This window comes from Salmo salar, chromosome 16, assembly GCF_965601325.2.
Source record: "Salmo salar chromosome 16, fSalSal1, whole genome shotgun sequence".
NCBI classification, from domain to species: domain Eukaryota; kingdom Metazoa; phylum Chordata; class Actinopteri; order Salmoniformes; family Salmonidae; genus Salmo; species Salmo salar.
In genome coordinates, this window is record NC_138306.1 from 42589529 (window position 1) to 42613522 (window position 23994).

At 41.6% G+C, this 23994-nt stretch overlaps 1 protein-coding gene across 2 annotated transcripts; it reads left to right on the top strand.

Annotated features, from left to right (window-relative positions):
• The first annotated feature begins 256 nt into the window (after positions 1–256).
• On the top strand, positions 257–15471 carry LOC106573823 (caytaxin). Of its 2 annotated transcripts, XM_014149189.3 has the most exons (13): positions 257–957; positions 3199–3288; positions 7025–7083; positions 8473–8724; positions 9070–9243; positions 9976–10078; positions 10342–10473; positions 10830–10916; positions 11049–11147; positions 11500–11535; positions 12044–12127; positions 12669–12733; positions 13247–15471. In XM_014149189.3, coding segments are annotated over exons 1-12 (1152 nt in total). In that variant the 5' UTR covers positions 257–955; the 3' UTR covers positions 12703–12733; positions 13247–15471. The 2 variants fall into 2 exon arrangements, with proteins under 2 accessions (XP_014004664.1, XP_014004665.1); XM_014149190.3 differs by lacking the exons at positions 257–957; positions 3199–3288 and adding an exon at positions 5767–5998.
• The last annotated feature ends 8523 nt before the right edge of the window (positions 15472–23994 follow it).

A 23994-nucleotide genomic window follows, 5' to 3' on the forward strand; every position in this document is an offset into this window, starting at 1 on the left:
AAGACCTTATGGTGTGTCCCACTGGCATTGAATGGCCGCCTGCCGCCACCACTGCTGCCTAGGGCAGAATGCTCCATAGAGGGAAAGTCCACTACTGCAGCTGTGCATAAAAAGGGGAGAAGGAAGGACAAGAATGGGTGGAGCATAAGCAGCCGGGTGAGAAATGTGTGGATGAAAGGGGGATATGATTGGTGGAGAACTGAAGTGAGAGAGTGAGACTGAATAAGTGAGTGTATGGGTAGAGGATGGGGAGGCGATGTGTTGAGTGTAGAGAGAGAGAGAGAGAGAGAGAGAGAGAGATGCTGTTGCCAGGGAACAGTCGGCATAGAAGACCATTCACAGCAGCTCATGGAGTAAAAACACAAAGAGAGACTTGATATATTTGTGGTGTTTTTAGAATAAACAGGCAGATAGGAACAGGAGGAGTATCCCAGTATGGACTGGAATAAACCAACATGAGCAGAGAGGATAGTACAGTATAACTGCTGAAGAGGAATTGGCACAGATGAAATAGCTATTATGGGATGGAGAAAGGAGGGATTATCACAAAAGGATTTAGAGTATAAATAGAATTACATGGGCAGAATAGACAACCAGAAACAGTCATAATGATACCAGCATTGATGCCTTCAATTTAAAGGGTTGAGTGGAACTCTAAAGGAGCCTGTCACTTCAGTCTTCACGGCCAGTCTCTTTCACATTCTCCTTCCCCAACAGAGGTGGCCAGGGGGGGTTAGGGAACAGAGCTGCCCCCTGTCTTCAGACACCTGCTGCTGCCTTGACACAGGGGATGTAGAGAGAGAGGGGGGCGCCTCACGAGACCCATGCATCAAACCTGGTCTGAAGGATTACAATTCCTAGCTGTCCAATCTTTACATCAGTGAGTAAGGAGGGTGGATGCACAGGGACGCACAGACGGACGGACGGAAGAGATTCAAAGGATCTCTTATTGCCCATGTGAGTACTACGGCCGCTCAGACCAGATGCCCTTGCGTTCTTCCTCTACTCTCTTTCTTATACTCTCCTTGTACACTCTGTGTGTGTGTGTGTGTGTGTGTGTGTTTGTGTGTGTGTGTGTGTGTGTGTGTGTGTGTGTGTGTGTGTGTGTGTGTGTGTGTGTGTGTGTGTGTGTGTGTGTGTGTGTGTGTGTGTGTGTGTGTGTGTGTGTGTGCGTGTGCGTGTGTGTGGTAAATGTGTAGTAGCTCATGAAAACCATTTTCTATTACATCAACTCAGTAGGACTAGATGATAAAGGAAGACTGTTTCCATTGTATTCTGCTCTTGCATTTTCCTTGCAGATGCATACTGCACACTACTATAATTCCTCTTCATTTACTCAAATACCTGGCAGAATACTGAATACCCTTCCTGTCTACAGGCATAGCCTCCATTTGTATGCCCTCCAGAAAAGTAGTACCATCATTTCGTTGTCAGTGTCTTACCTTAAAGTATTAGGATCCTATAAATATCTGTGCATGGACATTATAGTGAGGGCACAAAAAAATCCATAGTGTTTTATAAATGAAAGATGCGGGCAATTGATTACCTCTCATGCTAGTTTGTTTTTCTTCTTCCCTCCGTAGTGATAACATGCCAGCTCTCTTTTCACTTGACAAATTATAGTTTGGATAGGATACTGTATTACTTCACTAGGCACAGACTGTTGGGTGTAGGAGGGTATGCAAATTATTCTGGCCACACAATAAGGCTCACGGTTGCACACTCAATCGAAGTGACATGTTTTGTGGGTTATGGCTGGGGTATTCTGCTATGCCCTTGGATATAAAGGACACTTCCCTATAGCCTCTGAGAGTGTGTATGGTGTAGATGTATACATTATATATATAGAGCCGGACCTACCTAACCACTCCTCTATCTTTGACAATTAATATGATTTTACAAAGACATTATAAAACCATAGTACATCTTACAATGCATTTGAAAGTATTGCCGGACAACAACATGATGTAGACGATCATCGGAACATTGTGATGTGTGTAGGACATTGCCTTACAAATCGTAGTGTTATCTCCTTATTTATTTTTGCTGTATTTGTGTTGTGTGAATTCTCAGAGTAAGTGTTGCCACTTACCCACAGATCGGTACTGTACTTAAGGAGCCCTCCGTCAGTGTATATGTTTCTATAAATATGTCCACAGCTGACCTAGGGAACTTACTGTATGTCACTCAGTACACCCCCAGTCAGGCTTTGTTGATTTTCCACATGAGTGAAGAGGTACAAAGAGAGTAGGACTTCAGTTCCATTAAAAAACATCGGTCCCATTCTAATGCAATGAACCATACAACCTCAGCAGTAAATACACTGTGTATCTGACTCTTAATAACATTACATTGCCTCTTTCTTATTCAACACCGTGGATGATGGTAACGAAAACTGAAACCTACGTTACACTTACAAATTTACCTCAAAAACAGAATGTCAGTGATTACTCTACGGTGCACTAACTAATATTACATTTACATTTACGTCATTTAGCAGACGCTCTTATCCAGAGCGACTTACAAATTGGTGCATTCACCTTATGATATCCATGATGTTAACACAGCTTGAGCTACCTGTAGGCAGTATTATTACGCTGTAGGCCTGTCACTGTCTATTTCAACTAGTGGCAGACAGACAGGATAAACCTGAACACATCAAAAAGGTGGCAACTGGGCTGAGGATTAGCAGCTGAGGAGGAGGGATTCAGAGTTGATTTCTCCTGGACTCTTGGATTCCACCTAGGAAATTCCTTCATTGTGATTGACTTTGAGTGAAGCTGCAAGGGGACCTGAGTCACATGTTCCTCACATGCTACATAGGGGGATAAACGCCCCGTGGCCTAGATTAAGCCTCTCAATTGAAATGATAAATACTGATAAATGAAATAAAAATCCTAATAACTGTACCATTGTTCCTTTTGTACAAACTCATTCTCTGTCTTATAACGGAGGAATTATCTGTGTTACACAAAACATGGGCTTATTGAAGTTGCCACTTGCACTTCATACCTGAGGATTGGTTTGATTTGGTTTAAGGTAATTTGATAATATAATAATAGTAGTGATGGTGATCAGTGATCACTATAATTGTGATGTTGCACTTTTCAAAAAGCTCAAAGCGCTCCATTGTAACAAGTGATTGATTGATTATTGTTGGTTAGTTAATTATGCATGGTCTGTCGCTGTGTGCCGCAGGCCCCTCTCCTCCCCTCCATGGAATGAGGCGACTGTAAGAATGGATAACATGGAGTATAAAGACGAGTGGCAGGATGATGACTTTCCCAGGTGGGTGTCAGACGATTTTGATAATGCTGTACTTTACAGGGTACTTATTACTGTGTATCAAGTATTGTAATAACTCACCGTTACATTGTACTTACAGCAGTAATCCAACAGCATGTACAGTATACGTAGCCTAAAATGTAACCGCAAGGATTACAATTAAGCAATAAGGCCTGAGGGGGTGTGGTATATGGCCAATATACCCCGGCTAAGGGCTGTTCTTAGAAATGACGCAACGCGGAGTGCCTGGAAACAGCCCTTAGCCGTGGTATATTGGCTATATACCACAAACCTGAGGTGCCTTATTGCTATTTGTTGTCATGGCATTGTTCAATACTTGTTTCTGATTGGCTTGAAGCCATTCTAGAGCATGCATTATTTCCCTATAACGCACAGCATATTTGCACAGTAGAATTCAATGGCTATAGTTCATACATGTTCTATATTTGAGCTGCTTTTGGAAGCAAAAGTTGAATTGAAAACATTATTTGCATTGTAGATTTTCATAATGGCAAGCTAGGACTGATGGTTTGGTTAGCTAAACTAGCAAGTTTATTTGTTTGGTTACCACGGCAACTACTGTAGCTATCTAGTAAACTTGCTAGCTACAGTACCTCAGGGATGTTGAGCACATTTCCACTGGCAAATGAATACATTTCTAGTGGCAAATATGTTCAATTATAGCTATAGTATAAAAGGGACAATCAACTCAGGGCGCTATGTGTTCTCTGGAAAATAATGCAACACCGTGGAAGGTCGGAGAACACACCTTCCACGTCGTTCATTATTTTCCATAGAACAACATAGCCCCTCGTTGATTATCCCTTACATAAACTGGTTACCAAAGTAATTAGAACAGTAAACAAGTAATTTTGTGTCAGCCAATCAGTATTCAGGGCTCAAAGCCCCGGTTTATAATTAAGCAATAAGGCCCGAGGGGTTGTGTATAACGCCAGTATACCACTGCTAAGGGTTGTTCTTATGGACGACGCAACGCAGAGTGCCTGGACACAGCCCTTAGCCGTGGTACTGTATATTGGCCATATATCACAAACCCCCGAGGTGCCTTATTGCTATTATAAACTGGTTACCAATGTAATTAGAGCAGTAAAAATAACTGTTTTGTCATACCCATAGTATACGGTCTGATATACCACGGCTGTCAGCCAATCAGCATTCAGGGCTCGAACCACCCAGTTTATAGTATTTGTTATGTTGTACTTGCAAGAATAATCATACCGTAAAAAATAACACTTTAGAATGTTACTGTGTGTGTGTTTTTTAACACCTGGGCATCGGTACTGAGGAGATGTGATGGGTGGATGGCATTTCATCACAACTGGTAGATGACAATGACTCATGTTTGCAGTGATGTTTGTTGTTGAATTACAATAATCAGCTTCAGCAAAATGTGCTTGAGGATTTCCCAGTGGGCTAGCTCCATGCAGCTGGTCTAATTATAGACTGGGTTACCCAGCAGATACCCCCATCTACTGAAATCAACCTTCTCTGAAACTACAATAGCTATATGACAATATATGCCTGAAACATTCACAAACACTGCATTGATAAAGATTAATTGGCCTCCAATAACTGAAGAATTACGAAGAGAACTTGATTTAGGCGTGATATCTCCCTTTATTGTCACTATGAGGTGCACGGAGATCAGATACTTGCTCTGTAGGAGCGAGAGTGCGAGTGCGAGAGAGAGAGCATCCTGACACCAGGCAGCATCCTTTCGCTCTCCATCTGCAGCCTGGTCACATAGACTAGACGTAATATAGTAAAAGTAAATCCGGGACACACAAATTTGTTTGTTATGTTACAATTGGTATGTTACATAAGAAAGAAGGTTACTAAAGGCAAAAACAAATGTAGGGTGTTTGTTTGGGGTAGATGGGTGGACGTATAACGCAAACGTCTAGCAATCCAAAGGTTGAGTGTTCGAATCTAATCACGGACAACTTGAGCATTTTAGCTAATTAGCAACTTTGCGACTACTTACACATTTTTTGCTACTTTGCAACTACTTAGCGTGTTAGCTAACCTTCCCCTAACCCTAACCTTAACCATTTAATCTAACTCCTAACCCTAACCTTAACCAGTAACCCTAATCCCTAGCCTATCTAACGTTAGCCACCTATCTACCATTAGTATTAGTCATCTAGCCACCTAACTAATTTTAGCCACAACAACTTGGATATCGTAACATATAATAACTTTTGCAAATTCATAACATATTGTATGAATTGTAATTCTGAAAATATTGAATGAATTGCAATTCATAACATATCATACGAATTGAAATTCATTACATATCATACGAAATGAATGATGGACATCCACAAATGAATACATATCATACTATTTGGAGTGTCCGGATTTACATTTACTATGTTGCGTCTACCCCTGAGTCCAGGTTGCCATCTGAGGGAGTGGAGGCAGGGAGCATGTGCAGCTCTCATTAAATGACAGTGGGCTATGTCATGTGATGCAGCCAGGAGTCAAAAACACAGCATCACCAGGAAAATGGTGGCAAGTCAGCTTTAGGGAAGAGGAGGAAGAGAAAAGCAGCAGCTCTGAAGGATGATGTGCCTGAGGCTCACTATAATCGACTGAGATAAGGGAATGCATAATATTATAGGATCTAGGGTTGTGAAATCAATTAATTGCCTGGATCATCTTTGAAATCATCCTTCTCCTTTTTCATAAGGTAAGCTCTTATGATATGATATTTCAGCCCTCGTCATTTTAGGAGTAGAATATGGCCTGACTGCTTGACATTTTGGATTATAATACCCTTTGTTAGATATCAGTCCTATTTAATTTCTTCTTCATGGGTTTCATTTTATGTAGGAAAATGGTTATTGAACAATGGAAGCTTGTCAGTAGTGATAGCAGTAGTCTGTCTTCAGGGACGCTAGGTCGGACACCTTGCAGAGTAACGGATGCTCTTGTCATTTATTATTGCCAGTCATGTTGTTTTGGCAACACTCTGTTATGGACTTTCTGCTCACCCTGGGATGTTAGGATGAAAGGATATTTTAGGATGATGCAGCAAAGCAAAGTGGAACTGTATACCTTATATTTCCTCTGTGCCTCTTGGTATTTAGTTGAAGTTGTTGTTGTTTCCCCCTGTATTATACTCTTCATTCCCCTCCTCCTTCTCGTCATTGTTTCACATTACAATAGGTGACACGGGAAATTACACCTCTTGTTACGGGGTAACATAACAGTGTGTCTGCCTCCCTGTACAGAGAATAGGGGGTTTTGACATACCACCGCCTCTCCCTCCCTCCTCTCAACATGGCAGGGCTATAATCTAAAGAGCTCCCTGGGGAGATGCTAATAACCATCCAGCCTCTCTCTGTGTGCTCCCTTTGTGGTGCTGAGCCAGATCACTGACAATCCCACTGACATGATTCAAACCAAATCAAATCAAAGTTTATTTGTCATGTGCGCCGAATACAACAGGTGTAGACTTTACAGTGAAATGTTTACTTATAGGCTCTAACCAACAGTGCAAAAAAGGTATTAGGTGAACAATAGGTTGCTGGCATATGTTAATTTTTCACCATCTGCAATGATGTGATACTGTACTAGTGTGCTTCCAGGACTATTTGGGGTTTGGTTTATTTGAATAAAGTCTGACTGGCTGGTTTTAGGGTTCCGTCATGTCATGCTATTGTGTGTGGCTGTGGCTCTGACAGAATGCTGTGCCTCTGTGTTGATTTTTCAGACCACTTCCTGAGGACGGTGACATGGAGTCTTCCTGTGGTCTCACCGATGACAAAGCCTGTGAGTAACTTTAAAAGACTCTGTGACTGGCATTAAGTACCTCAATTAACTTACACTACATGGCCAAAAATATGTGGACACCTGCTCGTTGAACATCTCATTCCAAAATCATGGGCATTAACATGGAGGTCTCCCCTTTGTTGCTATAACAGCCTCCAGTCTTCTGGGAAGGCTTTCCACTAGATGTTGGAACATTGCTGCGGGGACTTGCTTCCATTCAGCCACGAGCATTAGTGAGGTTGGGCACTGATGTTGGGCGATTAGGCCTGGCTCGCAGTCGGCGTTCCAATTAATCCCAAAGGTGTTCACTGTGGTTGAGGTCAGGGCTCTGTGCAGGCCAGTCAAGTTCTTCCACATCGATCTCAACAAACCATTTCTGTATCTACCTCGGTTTGTGCATGGGGGCATTGTCATGCTGAAACAGGAAAGGGCCTTCCCCAAACTGTTGCCACAAAGTTGGAAGTACAGAATTGTCTAGAAGGTCATTGTATGCTCTAGTGTTAAGATTTCCCTTCACTGGAGTTAAGGGGCCTAACCCGAACCATGCAAAAACAGCCCCAGGCCATTAATCCTCCTCCACCAAACTTTACAGTTGGCACTATGCATTGGGGCAGGTAGCGTACTCCTGGCATCCGTCAAACCCAGATTCGTCCGTCAGACTGCCAGATTTGTATTTGTATTTATTATGGATCCCCATTAGCTGCTGCCAAAGCAAAATTAAGGCAGTTGTTGAAGCTAAATGAGTGTTGCAACCGAGGACAGATGATTTTTATGCACTACGCGCTTCAGCACACGGCGCTCCTGTTCTGTGATATTGTGTGGCCTACCACTTCGCGGCTGAGCCATTCTTGCTCCTAGACATTTCCACTTACAGTTGACCAGGGCAGCTCTAGCAGGGCAGAAATTTGAAGAACTGACTTGTTGGAAAGGTGGCATCCTATGACGGTGCCACGTTGAAAGTCAGTGAGCTCTTCAGTAAGCCATTCTACTGCCAATGTTTGTTTATGGACATTCCATAGCTGTGTGCTCGATTTTATACATCTGTCAGCAACGGGTGTGGCTGAAATAGCCGAATCCACTAATTTTAAGGGGTGTCCACATACTTTTCTGTATACAGTGTAAGTAACTTCAGCAGTATTACTTTATGAATAACAGGGCATTATCCAATTGTCATATTTTGCTGATGATTGTTATATTGTTAAAAAGGCCACTAAATATATTGTTCCAAAAAAATAATATTACTTTATGACAATAATCCTTGCCTCACACACTGATGCTTTAAAACCTTTTTTTCACATGCTACTTCATAAACCCTGCAACTCTGAATTCAACTGGATGTTATGTGTGTACACTACCAGTTACTAATGCGTCTCACCTCCTCTGCCGCAGCTCCCCCCAACTCTTTGAATGTTAGTGCAAGTGGAGGTGGCGGAGGTGGAGTAGTGTCCACCCATCGCAAGCGCCGTACATTAGTGGCCCCGGATATCAACCTGTCCCTGGACCACAGCGAGGGTTCCCTGCTGTCTGACGACTTCCTGGATACGCCCGACGACCTGGACATCAACGTCGACGACATCGACACCCCTGACGACAACGACTCTCTGGAGTTTATCACCAATGGCAATGAGCTGGAGTGGGAAGGTGAGTAGGGCTCATGGGGCATGGATTAATGGTAGCCCTGGTACCAGCCTGGTAGCTCTTGTGCCATCCTGGTAGCCTGGGTGCCAGTCTTTCTGCTTTAGACAACCTGTTATTTGGCTAAATGTAGTTCGTGCAGAAACGGTCTGGCACCCACATCGGCTAGATAAATAGCTGCGTAGGACACTAATGTTTATGTCCACAGCCAAACAGCACAAAAGCTAAGATACTGAAGAGAAATACAAAGGTGGATGACATAAAATAAATACATTGTGTCTCACTCATACAAATACATTAGCTTCACATTGTAGCATAAACACCTTTCAACTTTCCACTATGTATGTCCAGATGATACGCCGGTGGCCATCGCCAAAGCGGAGCCTGGTGACGGAGAGGAGGAAGACTGTGCTGATGGGACGGGGGGTAACGGGCGCCTGTGGAGGACCGTGATCATCGGGGAGCAGGAGCACCGTATTGACATGCAGGTCATCAGGCCGTATCTCCGCGTCATCACCCATGGGGGTCAGTATCCAACCAACAGCATCCAGCCAACAGCATCCAGAAAACAGCATCCAGCCAGAGCCATAGATACTGTATACCTATTTATTTTATTTTTTATTTCACCTTTATTTAACCAGGTAGGCCAGTTGAGAACAAGTTCTCATTTACAAATGCGACCTGGCCAAGATAAAGCAAAGCAGTGCGACACAAACAACAACACAGAGTTACACATGGAATAAACAAACATACAGTCAGTAACACAATAGAGAAAAAAAGTCTATATACAGTGTGTGCAAATGAGGTAAGATAAGGGAGGTAAGGCAAAAAATAGGCCATAGTGGCAAAATAATTACAATTTAGCAATTGAACACTGGAGTGATAGATGTGCAGAAGATGAATGTGCAAGTAGAGATACTGGGGTGCAAAGGAGCAAAAAAATAAATAACAGTATGGGGAGGAGGTAGTTGGATAGGCTATTTACAGATGGGCTATGTACAGGTGCAGTGATCTGTGAGCTGCTCTGACAGCTGATGCTTAAAGTTAGAGAGGGAGATATGAGTCTCCAGCTTCAGTGATTTTTGCAATACGATTCGACATAGTTAAACTCATTAACATTTAATATTCATGGAACTTTCTCTGCCAACATGGTGCCAATTATTAAATGTCAAACTGAGTTTACATCTGTAAATGGCTGTGCATCCAACATAGTGCCACCAACGGGATGAACTAACAGGCTCTACTCTCCTCCTGCAGGTTACTATGGTGAGGGTCTGAATGCCATCATAGTGTTCTCAGCCTGCTACCTGCCCGACAGCTGCTGTGCAGATTACCACTACATCATGGAGAACCTCTTCCTGTGAGTAACTGTGTTATTGATTTATGACGAGGCACCCATCAGAAAGCCTTGCTACGTAGTGATATTTTAAACTAGGTTATCATGCACAACATGCTATCATTAAAAAAAACACTTCAGAGAGAGCATGTCATACATCATGTAGGAATGTTGGATTGAACATTTACGCTGCCAGAAAATATAACCTGATTGAGATTTCTTTAGTGCTTGCAATGGCAGCAACAAAATGAACCTCAATATTTTTCCCTTCCACATTGCCATCTCAGGTATGTGGTTAGCAGTCTAGAAATGCTGGTGGCTGAGGACTATTTGATCATCTACATGAATGGAGCCACACCGCGGGGCAAGATGCCGGGCATAGGATGGCTAAAGAAATGCTATCAGATGATTGATAGGAGGTAAGGATATTTATATTTTATACTAACTACTGAACAACAGCTTGTTTAATGCGGACGTTTATGCTGTTGACATAGGATGGACGTGCATGACATAAACATCAACTGAGTTTAAGAAAAGTTCATGGAGCTACTGGCAGTCAATGGGAAAGGGATTCACTTATACTAAGCTGTATTTCCTTATTTCGTTTTAAGAGCGTTGGGCCAGTAAACGAAGGTTGCTGGTTCAAATCCCTGAGCCGACTAGGTGAAAAATCTGTCGATGTGCCCTTGAGCAAGACACTGAACCATAATTGCTCTGGATAAGAGCGTCTGCTAAATTACTAAAATGTAACTGCTTATTTGTGTTGTTTCTGTAGGCTCAGGAAGAACCTGAAGTCTCTGGTCATTGCCCACCCCACCTGGTTCATCCGCACTGTGCTGGCCATATCCAGGCCCTTTATCAGGTGACCACACAACACAACGACACATTAATAACACAGTTATATTATACATATCGTCACTGTGACTGACAATTTATAGTTGTACACAAAACATCAATATATCTTGTTGTTGTTGTATCCTGTTGTTATTTGCAGTGTGAAGTTTATGAATAAGATCCAGTATGTACACAGTCTGGATGAGCTGGCAGAGATAGTCCCCATGGAACATGTGCAGGTCCCAGAATGTGTAATGCAGTAAGTATCATCAACCATCATGGGGAGTAACTGAGCTGAAGACTTGGCTCCCACCATCATTCACTGACTTGCAGTGATTTACAATTTTGCTGGAGTAGACTAATAGATTATGTAAACTTGCAAGCAAATAATTATTCCTTCAGTGAAAAGACGTGGATGGCTGGCAGAGACTTTGAGGCAGTAAAGAAGTCATAGAAGAAGACATTTAAATATCAAAGTTTTTCAAATGGGAATTGATATGTTAATTATGTTATTCTCAGCCAAGGAATACATTTAAGATAGGATCTGTATTCCAACTTGAAAAGGATTTGGATAGGAATAGGAATCGTATGATTTTTCTTTCTTTTTACAGATTTGAGGAGGAGAGGATCAAGGCTCGGAGAGAAAGGTAAAATACATTTACATCTGATTTACACTACCGTTCAAAAGTTTGGCGTCACTTAGAAATGTCCTTGTTTTTGAAAGAAAAGCAAACATTTTTGTCCATTAAAATAACATCAAATTGATCAGAAATACAGTGTAAACATTGTTAATGTTGTAAATGACTATTGTAGCTGGAAATGGCAGATTTTTTATGGAATATCTACATAGGCGTACAGAGGCCCATTATCAGCAACCATCAATCACTCCTGTGTTCCAATGGCACGTTGTGTTAGCTAATCCAAGTTTATCATTAATCATTTACAATATTAACAATGTCTACACTGTATTTCTGATCAATTTGCTATTGTTTTAATGGACATTTTTGTAGGGGAAAATCATGTCTGACATGTCAAAGTGTAAATTACAAACATCAGAAGCGTTTTTAAACCTCAAATACACTACAAGTTTTAAATTTCCTCCAGAGTGATCAAACGAAGATCCTACATCTGTATTGTGTCCCTCTGCCTGTACAGGATGGAGCAGGAACAGCGGCAGCAGGAGCAGCAACATCAGCAACAGGCAAACCCACAGGAGTCTTCTTCAGCCAAGGCAGAGAGGTAGAGAGTAGACAGTTGCACTACAACGGCCTGTGTGTGATAGCCGAATTAAGCAATAAGGGACGAGGGGGTGTGGTATATGGCCAATATACCACGGCTAAGGGCTGTTCTTATGCACGACGCAAAGTGGAGTGCCTGGATACAGCCCTTAGCCGTGTTATATTGGCCATATACCACAAACCCCTGAGTGGCCTTATTGCTGTTATAAACTGGTTACCAACGTAATTAGAGCAGTAAAAATAAAGGTTTTGTCATACCCGTGGTATATGGTCTGATATACCACGGCTGTCAGCCAATCAGCATTCAGGGCTTGAACCACTCAGTTTATAATATCGTATAGACCAGGGATCTTTAACTCCCTCTTCAGCCTGGAAACCCAGTAACTCTCCAGGACCAAGGATGGAGATCCCTGGTATAGACCAAGCAGTAGTCAACATGTCCGTATGGTCAAGCAATATTTCCTGTCACTAGCAATATAGAAGGGAATGATGGGGAAACAATGTTACAGAGACATGTTTATTCATACTCATGTCATTTGCAGGCCCAAGTCAATGATCGCAGAGCAAGGAATCTGAAAAGGACCTCTTCCTCTATGTTCATCTCATGGTAAGTACACAACACTCCACTGCTCTTCTTATAGGGACCACAAGGTGGCACTGCATTCATAAATACACTGTACATTGTGCATAAGGTATCCACTGGCAGCCTTTGGCAGGAGCCAGGCCCATAGAGATCCTATTAAATTAGTTGTAAGATATAATTCTGTGGTCGTTAAACCACTTAAACAGATGTTTAACCACCAGCACCATTTGAACGTCTACTGTTACGTAATGTCCACCTGCTCAGTTTTTTTAAGAATCAGACCCTGTCAGTCCGCAATGGTATTATAAAGGAATGACCTGTCAAGTGCATACAGCCAGGTCTAATGAGTGGACGTGTGAAGAGTGTGTGTGTCTCACTGTGTCATCATGGGACTTTCAGGGATTAAGGGGTCATGCATGTTGCAGCCCCACTCATTTTTCAATAAGGCAAGCTGTATTGAATGAACTGTGTTCTTGTACAAGTTGTTTAAATCATTAGCCTCCTTCTTAATGATGGTGTCTTTTTTAATCTGTGCAGTTGCTGAAAGAAGTTTGGAGCATGGAAACAATGTTTAATAAGAAGCAAGAGGAAGGCCAACAAGTCTAAGAATACTTCCTAATTTATCAATATCAAGCTGAAGAAAGAATAATGATTTTTCCATCGTGATGTGAACCGACCTGACCCCCAGCACACACACACACACACATACACACACACTCCTCTGAAGACCTTAGGTTGCGACTGATTCCAAGGAATCAGAGGAAGGCAAAGTCCTGACAGGTACTCTCGCTGTTACAAAGACTGTACAACTGCATATGTTACTTCATTTTTACGACCGCTTGAAGCAGTTACTTTTCAACCCCCAAGTTCCCACCATGAGTTTTGTATCCATTTCAAATATAGATACCAGTGTGAAAGTGAAATCCCTTTGCATTAGTCAAGATGTAAGGAAAACGTACAAGAATATTGAAGAAAATGTTCCACAGGACATGTAAGAAAACAGGAATATTGTAGAACATTTTCCACAGGACATATTGCAACTGGTGTAAGCTGTCAGTAGCAGGCAGGCAGGTAACCAGACCTGTTTGATGTGTTGGAGGCTCTTGCGGGGACCACGGTAGACTAGACTTGAGGATGTAGTGTATGCTGAGAGGAGGATATGATCAAAGAGGAGAAGAAGAGGGAAGAGAGAGTCAAGCAATGCTTCCCAGAGAGCTCAGCAATGGTGTATGCTGTGGCATAATAAATGATCTTTCACCCATTAGCGCAATGCTACTCCTTGTGTAGACCAGAAGGCTTTGCGAGACATCAGATGCCTTCACCTTTGCTTTGTTTTTGACTCATAATGTCTCCTTAAACAGGCCTTATTTTTAATCTGCTGCGTTGCATGAATCATTTTGATGCCATTGTTCCATATTCCTAGATTGTTCTGGGGATCATTCAGTGCCCAACCAACCCATGTACCTTACATTCTGATGTGCCGCGCAAATTCTGTCTGTACATGAATATGAAGGCACACTGAAAGTAAGACCAACAAGACATTTGCTGTTTTTGACTGTAATCAAGAGGACAGCATTTAGTTTAAATTACTTTAGTCATTCATGTGATTTAATCACATCATTTTTCCATTGTGCTTTGTTTTTGGTGCAGTCAAAGCATGTCAACATGTTGCAAGCCTGTAATGTCCCTTCAGATGTCCTATAAGATAATAGACGAGCTGTAAACCTTCTATTGGATATTCACCTAATGGATGGTAGAGGGGAGGTAGTGTTATAGTTTTTATTTTTGTAAGAATTACATACATGATGTTTTGCCAGTGTAAGTGTTGTTTTGCACTATTGAATTTGATTGTCATTAAATGGTTAGCATAGAATATATCTGTGTATAGGTTGGCTTCCTAATACTGTATGTAACTCAAGATGGATTTTTTGTGCTATCGACATTTTTGTGCATTTAGTATGTACAATTTCATGCATTTTTGGTTACCTGTCTAGGCATGCACATCTATAGCAAGTATGATGATGAGAAATGTCTAGATGTTTCTGAAAAGCCATCCAACTTCAAAATGTTACTGTACCTTGATTCATGTAAAATTGAAGATAGACATTTTCTGTGGACAGGTATTGTGAAGATGATAATGGGCTGGACTAGAGATAACCGATATTCAAAGGACAGAGTAAGAAAATGTCTTCAGAAAAGTTTACGAAACATTCCGAACACTGGAACGTTTATTTTGCCTTTAAGATAAAAGGTAGGCCTAAACAAGGCACATAATTGCAGGAGTTCTTCTGTAGTCTCCCAATGTTGCTGGGGATAGTGCCCTTTTCTAAGGAATGTCAGTTCTTCTGAGTGCCTATCTATCTTTCAACCAAATTCTACACAGAAAACTATGATGTGGAATGTAAAAATATATTCTCTTAACACTTAGTTGACTACTGGGACTTTTTCCAAGTCATTGGTAGTAAACTGATTTTGTTGACAGTAGTGTATTTTGTTTTGGTAAATGTTCTCCATGGAAAGCAACTCCTGAGCATCCAAAAAAGGATATCAATCATATTTTCAGTCTTTAAAAGCACAATATGTTATTACACTGGATGATTTGAAATAGATCAGTGGGTAATTTGTCTGCTAGCATACTGTCTCTAGCTTATTAAAAACAAAATGCAAAGCTCAAAATGGGGATCGAAGATTAGCTATGTTCTTTAGATTGGGACGGTAAATTCTTCCATGTAAATAAAAAAATCAACTGTTCCACCCAACAATCTCTCTGTGACCTGTATTCTTCCATTTCTAATTGACACATTGCTGTAATGCATATCTTTCACACATTCAGAATGTATGGATAGCTTTCACTTGAATCGAACTTGTTGAGAGAAATACAGTTACATTTGCATTACCATAAAAGTAAGGGTGTCCAGGTGTTCACTGAGTTGACTTGAAGCAATGCTGGACTTCCCAAACAGGTGCTTGTTGGGGTTCAAATTAAGCTATTAATACACAGTCGTGACACACACATCCACATCCACTCTGACGAGTAACACGAGCCTCCCGGCTCTGTTTAAAAAAAAAACGGCAGTTACATCAGCTCAGCTGTATTAGTGACAGAGGCAGAGTTGGTCACTGGTCAGTCACACACATGGATTTAAATTAAGAATGGCCTTCAGCAAATGACATAGGACAATGTAATTGGCTGCACCATCAAAACAATTGCAGTCATGTATGACTCGCAGCACAAATACTGTACCTGTTTACTCATAGGAGTGTGAGAAGTATTGTGGTGTTTTGAACTAAAGCATATGCAATGGACTTGGTAGGCTATCATATGTGGAGAATGGAATACAGATTTTTTTCTACATGAAAAACTGGTACAATACATTTTGTTCTAAATGTTTTGATTTACAGTACCAGTCAAATGTTTGGACTACTACTCATTCAAGGGTTTTTCTTTATTTTTACTATTTTATATACTGTAGAATAATAGTGAAGATATCAAAACTATGAAATAACACATATGGAATCATGTAGTAACCCAAAAAGTGTTAAACAAATCTAATTATATTTTACATTTTAGATTCTTCAAAGTAGCCACCCTTTGCCTTGATGACAGCTTTTGCACACTCTTGGCATTCTCTCAACCAGCTTCACCTGGAATGCACTTCCAACAGTCTTGAAGGAGTTCTCACATACACTGAGCACTTGCTGACTGATTTTCCTTCACTCTGCGGTCCAACTCATCCCAACCATCTCTATAGGGTTGAGGTCAGGTGATTGTGGAGGCCAGCACTCCATCACTCTCCTTCTTGGTCAAATAGCCCTTACACCGCCTGGAGGTGTGTTGGGTCATTGTCCTGTTGAAAAACAAATGATAGTCCCACTAAGCGAAAAACCAGATGTGATGGCATATCAATGCAGAATGTTGTGGTAGCCATGTTAGCTTAGTGTGCCTTGAATTCTAAATAAATCACTGACAGTGTCACCAGCATAGCACCCTCACACCATCATACCTCCTCCTCCATGCTTCACAGTGGGAACCACATATACAGAGATCATCCGTTCATCTACTCTGCGTCTCACAAAGACACAGTGGTTGGAACCAAAAATCTAAAATCTGGACTCATCAGAGCAAAGGACAGATTTCCACCAGTCTAATGTCCATTGCTTGTGTTTCTTGGCCCAAGCAAGTTTATTCGTATTGGTGTCCTTTAGTAGTGGTTTCTTTGCAGCAATTCGACCATCAAGGCCTGATTCACGCAGTCTCCTCTGAACAGATGATGTTGAGATGTGTCCGTTACTTGAACTCAATGTCTGAGGCTGTTAACTTTAGTGAATTTATCATCTGCAGCAGAGGTAACTCTGGGTCTTCCTTTCCTGTGGCGGTCCTCATAAGCTCCAGTTTCATCATAGCACTTGATGGTTTTTGCGACTGCACTTGAAGAAACTTTAAAAGTTCTTGAAATGTTCCGAATTGACTGACCTTCATGTCTTAACGTAATGATGGACTGTCGTTTCTCTTTGCTTATTTGAGCTGTTCTTGCCATAATATGGACTTGGTCTTTTACCAAATTGGGATATCTTCTGTATACCACCCCTACCTTGTCACAACACAACTGATTGGCTCAAACACATTTAGAAGGAAAGAAATTCCACAAATGTACTTTTAACGAGGCACACCTGTTATTTGAAATGCATTCCAGGTGACTACCTCATAAAGCTGGTTGAGAGAATGCCAAGAGTGTGCAAAGCTGTCATCAAGGCAAAGGGTGGCTAGTTTGAAGAATCTCAAATATGAAATATATTTAGATTTGTTTAACACTAATTTTGGTTACAACATTATTCCATATGTGTTGTTCCATAGTTTTGATGTCTTCACTTTTATTCTACAATGTAGAAAAATTGTAAAAAAATAAAGAAAAACTCTGGAATGACTAGGTGTGTCCAAACTTTTGACAAGAGCAATGGACATTCGACTTGTGGAAATCTATCCTTTGGTCAAATTTGAGATTTTTGGTTCCAACCGCTGTGTCTTTGTGAGACGCAGAGTAGATTAACGGTGGATCTCTGTGTGTGTGGTTCCCACCATGAAGCATGGAGGAGGAGGTGTGATGGTGTGGGGGTGCTTTGCTAGTGACACTGTCAGTGATTTATTTAGAATTCACGGCACACAGAATGCTGGCTACCACAGAGTATATTTTTTATTCTTCACTGTGCTTTGCTGTGAGTGTCACTTCAACTGGGACTTGGAGCAGAAGTCTCAAGAACACGACTCAAAATGAAATACGTTATTGGAATTGGCGGGTAAGTTGTAATTTATCGTAAAAAAAATCGACATGTATTAGTTTATTATATAATACACATTTTGCTTAGTAAAACATGTATAACCTCATTAGTTGATACACAACACCGACGATGTCAAAACAATAACACATGCCATGTGCTTAGCTAACTAGGAACTTGGCTACTATGAAAGTTGAATTTCTTGCAGGAATACATTTTTTTGTTTAAATAGCTCGAGAATCCAGACAAGGCTAATTTACTTACGGCATTCAGCTAGTTATCCGTTGACTTGGTTTTGTAGCAAATCGCCTGACGCGTTCGTTTGTAGTCAGGCGGGAGATTTAAACTTCCAGCGCGGACTTTCACATGAAAAGTGGAGGGAGTCTGTTTGAAATTGAGAGCCATACCACAGAACAATGTTTGGCCATGCTGTAGCTACATACGATAGTAGGCTACACATGGCTGGCAACTAGTATTTATAAATGTTTATTTAAAACATTGATAGCTTTGTTTCTATAATCTAGCTAACATTTACATGGCTGAATATCAAGTGAACTGGCTTGGATGTACGTTAATATTAACTAGCAACAGAATAACTCGCTAGAACTGTCAACATTTCGAGTTCTCGGCTAACCTCTGACTAAATTCAAAGATGCAGTTAGCTAACTACCTAGCTAAACCCATTAAATGTGATATTTGGTTGCTATTCAAAGTAGTTAACATAACCTGGCTAGCTAACACAATTTTAGTTAGGAATGTAATCCATTTGCCCTAGTAAAGCTGCCCTGTCCAGCCACCATGGCTAGGTTACAAGGTAACATTAACTAGCTAAACTCAGCAAAAAAAGAAAGGTCCCTTTTTCAGGACCCTGTCTTTCAAAGATCATTTGTAAAAATCCAAGTGACTTCACTGTGAAGGGTTTAAACACTGTTTCCCATGCTTGTTCAATGAACCATAAACAATTAATGAACATGCACCTGTGGAATGGTCGTAAGACACTAACAGCTTACAGACAGTAGACAATTAAGGTCACAGTTATGAAAACTTAGGACACTAAAGAAGCCTTTCTACTGACTCTGAAAAACAAAGAAATATGCCCAGGGTCCCTGCTCATCTGTGTGAACGTGCCTTAGGCATGCTGCAAGGAGGCATGAGGACTGCAGATGTGGCTAGGGCAATAAATTGCAATGTCCGTACTGTGAGACACCAAAGACGGCTCTACAGGGAGATAGGACGGGCAGCTGATCGTCCTCGCAGTGGCAGACAAGGTGTAACAACACCTGCACAGGATTGGTACATCCGAACATCACACCTGCGGGACAGGTACAGAATGGCTACAACAACTGCCCAAGTTACACCAGGAATGCACAACCCCTCCATCAGTGCTCAGACTTTCCGCAATAGGCTGAGGGCTTGTAGGCCTGTTGTAAGGCAGGTCCTCGCCAGACATCACCGGCAACAACGTTGCCTATGGGCACAAACCCACCGTCGCTATACCAGATGGGACTGGCAAAAAGTGCTCTTCACTGACGAGTCGCGGTTTTGTCTCACCAGGAGTGATGGTCGGATTTGCGTTTCTTCGAAGGAATGAGCGTTACACCAAGGCCTGTACTCTGGAACAGGATCGAGGTGGAGGGTCCGTCATGGTCTGGGGCGCTGTGTCAAAGCATCATCGGACTGAGCTTGTCATTGCAGGCAATCTCAACGCTGTGCGTTACAGGGAAGACATCCTCCTCTCTTATGTGATACCCTTCCTGCAGGCTCATCCTGACATGACCCTCCAGCATGACAATGCCACCAGCCATATTGCTCGTTCTGTGCGTGATTTCCTGCAAGACAGGAATGTCCGTCTTCTGCCATGGCCAGCGACAAGCCCTGATCTCAATCCCATCGAGCACGTCTGGGACCTGTTGGATCGGAGGGCTAGGGCCATCTCCCCCCCCCCCCCCAGGAACTTGCAGATGGAAGAGGGGTAACATCTCACAGCAAATCTGGTGCAGTCCATGAGGAGATGCACTGCAGTACTTAATGCAGCTGGTGGCCACCAGATACTGACATTTACTTTTGCTTTTGACCCCGCTTTGTTCAGTGGAAACATTAAATTTCTGTTAGTCACATGTCTGAAACTTATTCAGTTCATGTCTCAGTTGTTGACTCTTATGTGTAAATATTTGTATGAACATGTTAAGTTTGCTGAAAATAAACGCAGTTGACAGTGAGAGGACATTTCTTTTTTTTGTGAAGTTTAGTTACTAACAGCTGTATTTAGGATGCGTTTGTAAATTCACTCTGGCTATGTATGTACTCAGACTTCTGAGTCACTCAGTAAGTATGCCAGAGCGCAGAATGACTGATGCATTTATGAACACTGAACACCCGTTGAATATGGCCGGTGTCAGTAAGCGTCGGAAAATAAGCACAATTAAATTGTTGCCAGCAGCACAGTTGGTCACCAACGCGCTGGATAACATGAAAACAGTCTAACCAGCCCTGCTAGGGCGACTAAAATTGTCAGGTGTTCTCTACTTTGTCTGGAAGTAGCTAGCCAACGTTAGCCTGTTTGCTTGGGCGCTTGACTGCCGTTGAGGTCAGAACGCTCGTATCAACCCTACTCCTCGACCAGAGCCTCAAGTGTGTGCTCCCTCGAGAAACGCTCTGAATTTGTAAACGTACAATCTGATAATGCGCCGATTTTACTAAATCCCAGATTCAAGATATGGCAGCCATGTTAGCGCCCCTTTTACCATTACATGGGAAATATTTAAACAATGCTATGCAACTGAATAGCTAGAATTAGAACAATATTCTAAAAGTTGGCCTAACACTCAATAAATTGCACTGGTTAGTACTAGCTATGAGGGGAACCTAATCCATTTTTTGTTTTTAATTGACATGCAATGTTGACTACTCAGACTTTCAATACACAAACCTTGCTAAATCAGACATTTGATGTTGATCTATTTTCAGTGTTACCAATGGTGGGAGAACAACTTTGACGAATAGGCTGATCAAGTCATTGCCTAACTGTTGTGTGGTGCATCAAGATGACTTTCAAGGTAAGCGTTATCCTCGGCTACAACATGGCTATGTGGTAATCTTTTTGCAATGCATGACCTTGCCAAGGGAAGGGCTGCTATATTATCTCCTGACTTTCTGTTTTAGCTAATATCCAAAACTCACAACATTAACCATGATGCATGCCATTGTAGATCATCTGTGCTCTTCTGCATGTTATTATCCCTGCATGTGTCAGCTGTGTGTCTGGCTTGATGTAATGGGATCTGCCTGTATACAGATCACCCAGCAATGGTTTTTTGATGACTGTTATTTCAGAAACCTGATCATATAGAAGTCGGGGTGGACGGCTTTAGACAGTGGGATGCTAAGCCTGGATTTCACTGTAGGAGAGTAACTGATCATCCGATGTATTTGGCCCTCAGTGTTACAAACATCACTCAAAATGACATTTGATAGTACATACAATATTAATATTACCCCAAGACTACAATCCCCGTTATTCAAGACTGAATAAATTGTCCAGCCAGCTATATCCCTTCTAAACTTTGCTTTCCTTTCTGTCTTTCTATGTTCTGTGCAGTGCAGTGATCACAGCATTGGACATGGATGCCATGGCGAATACAATACGAGGATGGGCTGAGAACCCAGTGAAGAACCCAGTGAAGTAGTCCCACTGTAGCTCAGTTGGTAGAGCATGGCGTTTGCAACGTCAGGGTTGTGGGTTCGATTCCCACGGGGGGCCAGTATTTAAAATGTAATAAAAATGTATGCACTCTACTGTAAGTTGCTCTGGATAAGAGTGTCTGCTAAATGACTAAATTGTAAGTTTGCCTGCTCCCACGGTGTCAATGTGTCTCCTGCCACGGAGGTGGCTGACCCAGATCAACTTGTCCACATTTTGATCGTGGAGGGCTTCCTTCTGTACAGTTATAAGTGAGTTCACCTGCACCACTGGAATTGTACTAGCTAACATGTCTTTTTTAAAGGGGGGGGGGTGGTAATCTGATGGTTTGGTTTACATTGCCTAACAATAATTTAGGTCATTGCGTTTCAAAGATCTTGCAAGTTTTAATTGTCATGGTTAAGACTGTCAGGATTAGATTCTGAGAATTGTATGAAAACAAATATTTGGGGCTGTGTCACACGTGGGTTGTTAGCAGCTAGCTAACTAAATGGCGCACTCCTTGCTGCTGGATTACATGTTCTCCAGAAGTGTGGTATCTGTATTACGGGCTGCAGACTAGTTAAATGCAGATCTAAGCTCTACTTAAGTAGACTCAGAACTGTACATTGGAGGGGAGTTTATTTGGATGGTTTGAAATCTAAAGAAGAGCTCTACAGCCAGGTCTATGAGGACATCCGGAATACAGTGTTGAATCGTTTATAGGTAAGCTGTGACACTGGTTTGTTTTAGCACATGTCCCGTTAGTGTTGCTGTTTAAATTGAGTGGTTATCTAACATGATCTTTCTTTTTGTACTTTACAGCAGGAACTTGTAAATAGCACCAAGACTGAAGACTCGTTGTTTTATTTTGTATTTTTTTTTTTTTTAATTCTCATTGTATTCCTTGTTGTAAATAGTATTTGTAAAATGTACTTGCCAAATTCTCATTAATCTCCAATTAAATTGGGTTGTCACTATTCCAAGTGATAATGTTACTCCTGTGTCCTGTCTTTATTTACGTTCTAAAATGAAGTGTGGTAGATGGGGCATGTATATGGACACCCCTTCAAATTAGTGGCTTTGGCTATTTCAGCCACACCTATTGCTGACTGGTGTATAAAATTGAGTACAAACTTTGGCACTAGACTGGCCTCAAGCGCTTAGTCACTTTCAACATGGCACCATCATAGGATGCCACTTTTCCAACAAATCATTCTGCCCTGCTAGAGCTTCCCCGGTCAACTGTAAGTGCTGTTATTAACCTCTATGGGCAAGCGTCCCACCTACTCAACAGCCAGTGTAATCCCGTGGTGCGTTATTCAAATACCTAAAAAATGCAAAAACTTCAATTTTTCAAACATATGACTATTTTACACCATTTTAAAGACAAGAGTCTCGTTAATCTAACCACACTGTCCGATTTCAAAAAGGCTTTACAACGAAAGCAAAACATTAGATTATGTCAGCAGAGTACCCAGCCAGAAATAATCAGACACCTGCTAGCATATAATGTCACATAAACCCAAACCACAGCTAAATGTAGCACTAACCTTTGATGATCTTCATCAGATGACAACCCTAGGACATTATGTTATACAATACATGCATGTTTTGTTCAATCAAGTTCATATTTATATCAAAAACCAGCTTTTTACATTAGCATGTGACTAGCATGTGACTAGCATTCCCACCGAACACTGCCGGTGAATTTACTAAATGACTCACGATAAAAGTTCACAAAAAGCATAACAATTATTTTAAGAATTATAGATACAGAACTCCTCTATGCACTCGATATGTCCGATTTTAAAATAGCTTTTCGGTGAAAGCACATTTTGCAATATTCTCAGTAGATAGCCCGGCATCACAGGGCTAGCTATTTAGACACCCAGCAAGTTTCGCACTCACCAAAGTCAGATTTACTATAAGAAAAATGTTATTACCTTTGCTGTCTTCGTCAGAATGCACTCCCAGGACTTCTACTTCAATAACAAATGTTGGTTTGGTCCCAAATAATCCATAGTTATATCCAAATAGCGGCGTTTTGTTCGTGCGTTCAAGACACTATCCGAAAGGGTAAATAAGGGTGACGAGCATGGCGCAATTCGTGACAAAAAAATTCTAAATATTCCATTACCGTACTTCGAAGCATGTCAACCGCTGTTTAAAATCAATTTTTATGCCATTTTTCTCATAAAACAGCGATAATATTCCGACCGGGAATCTGCGTTTAGGTAAACAGACGAAAGAAAATAAAGCATGGGGTCGACTCGGGCACGCGCCTAAGCCCATAGTACTCTGATCGGCCACTTGCCAAACGCGATAATGT

What these genes read in the sequence shown, in the direction of transcription:
- LOC106573823 (XM_014149189.3), top strand. An exon ending in ATCATGGAGAACCTCTTCCT is followed by an intron (nt 10,079 to 10,341) that starts GTGAGTAACTGT and finishes TTGCCATCTCAG; the next exon opens with GTATGTGGTTAGCAGTCTAG. An exon ending in ATCAAGGCTCGGAGAGAAAG is followed by an intron (nt 11,536 to 12,043) that starts GTAAAATACATT and finishes CTGCCTGTACAG; the next exon opens with GATGGAGCAGGAACAGCGGC.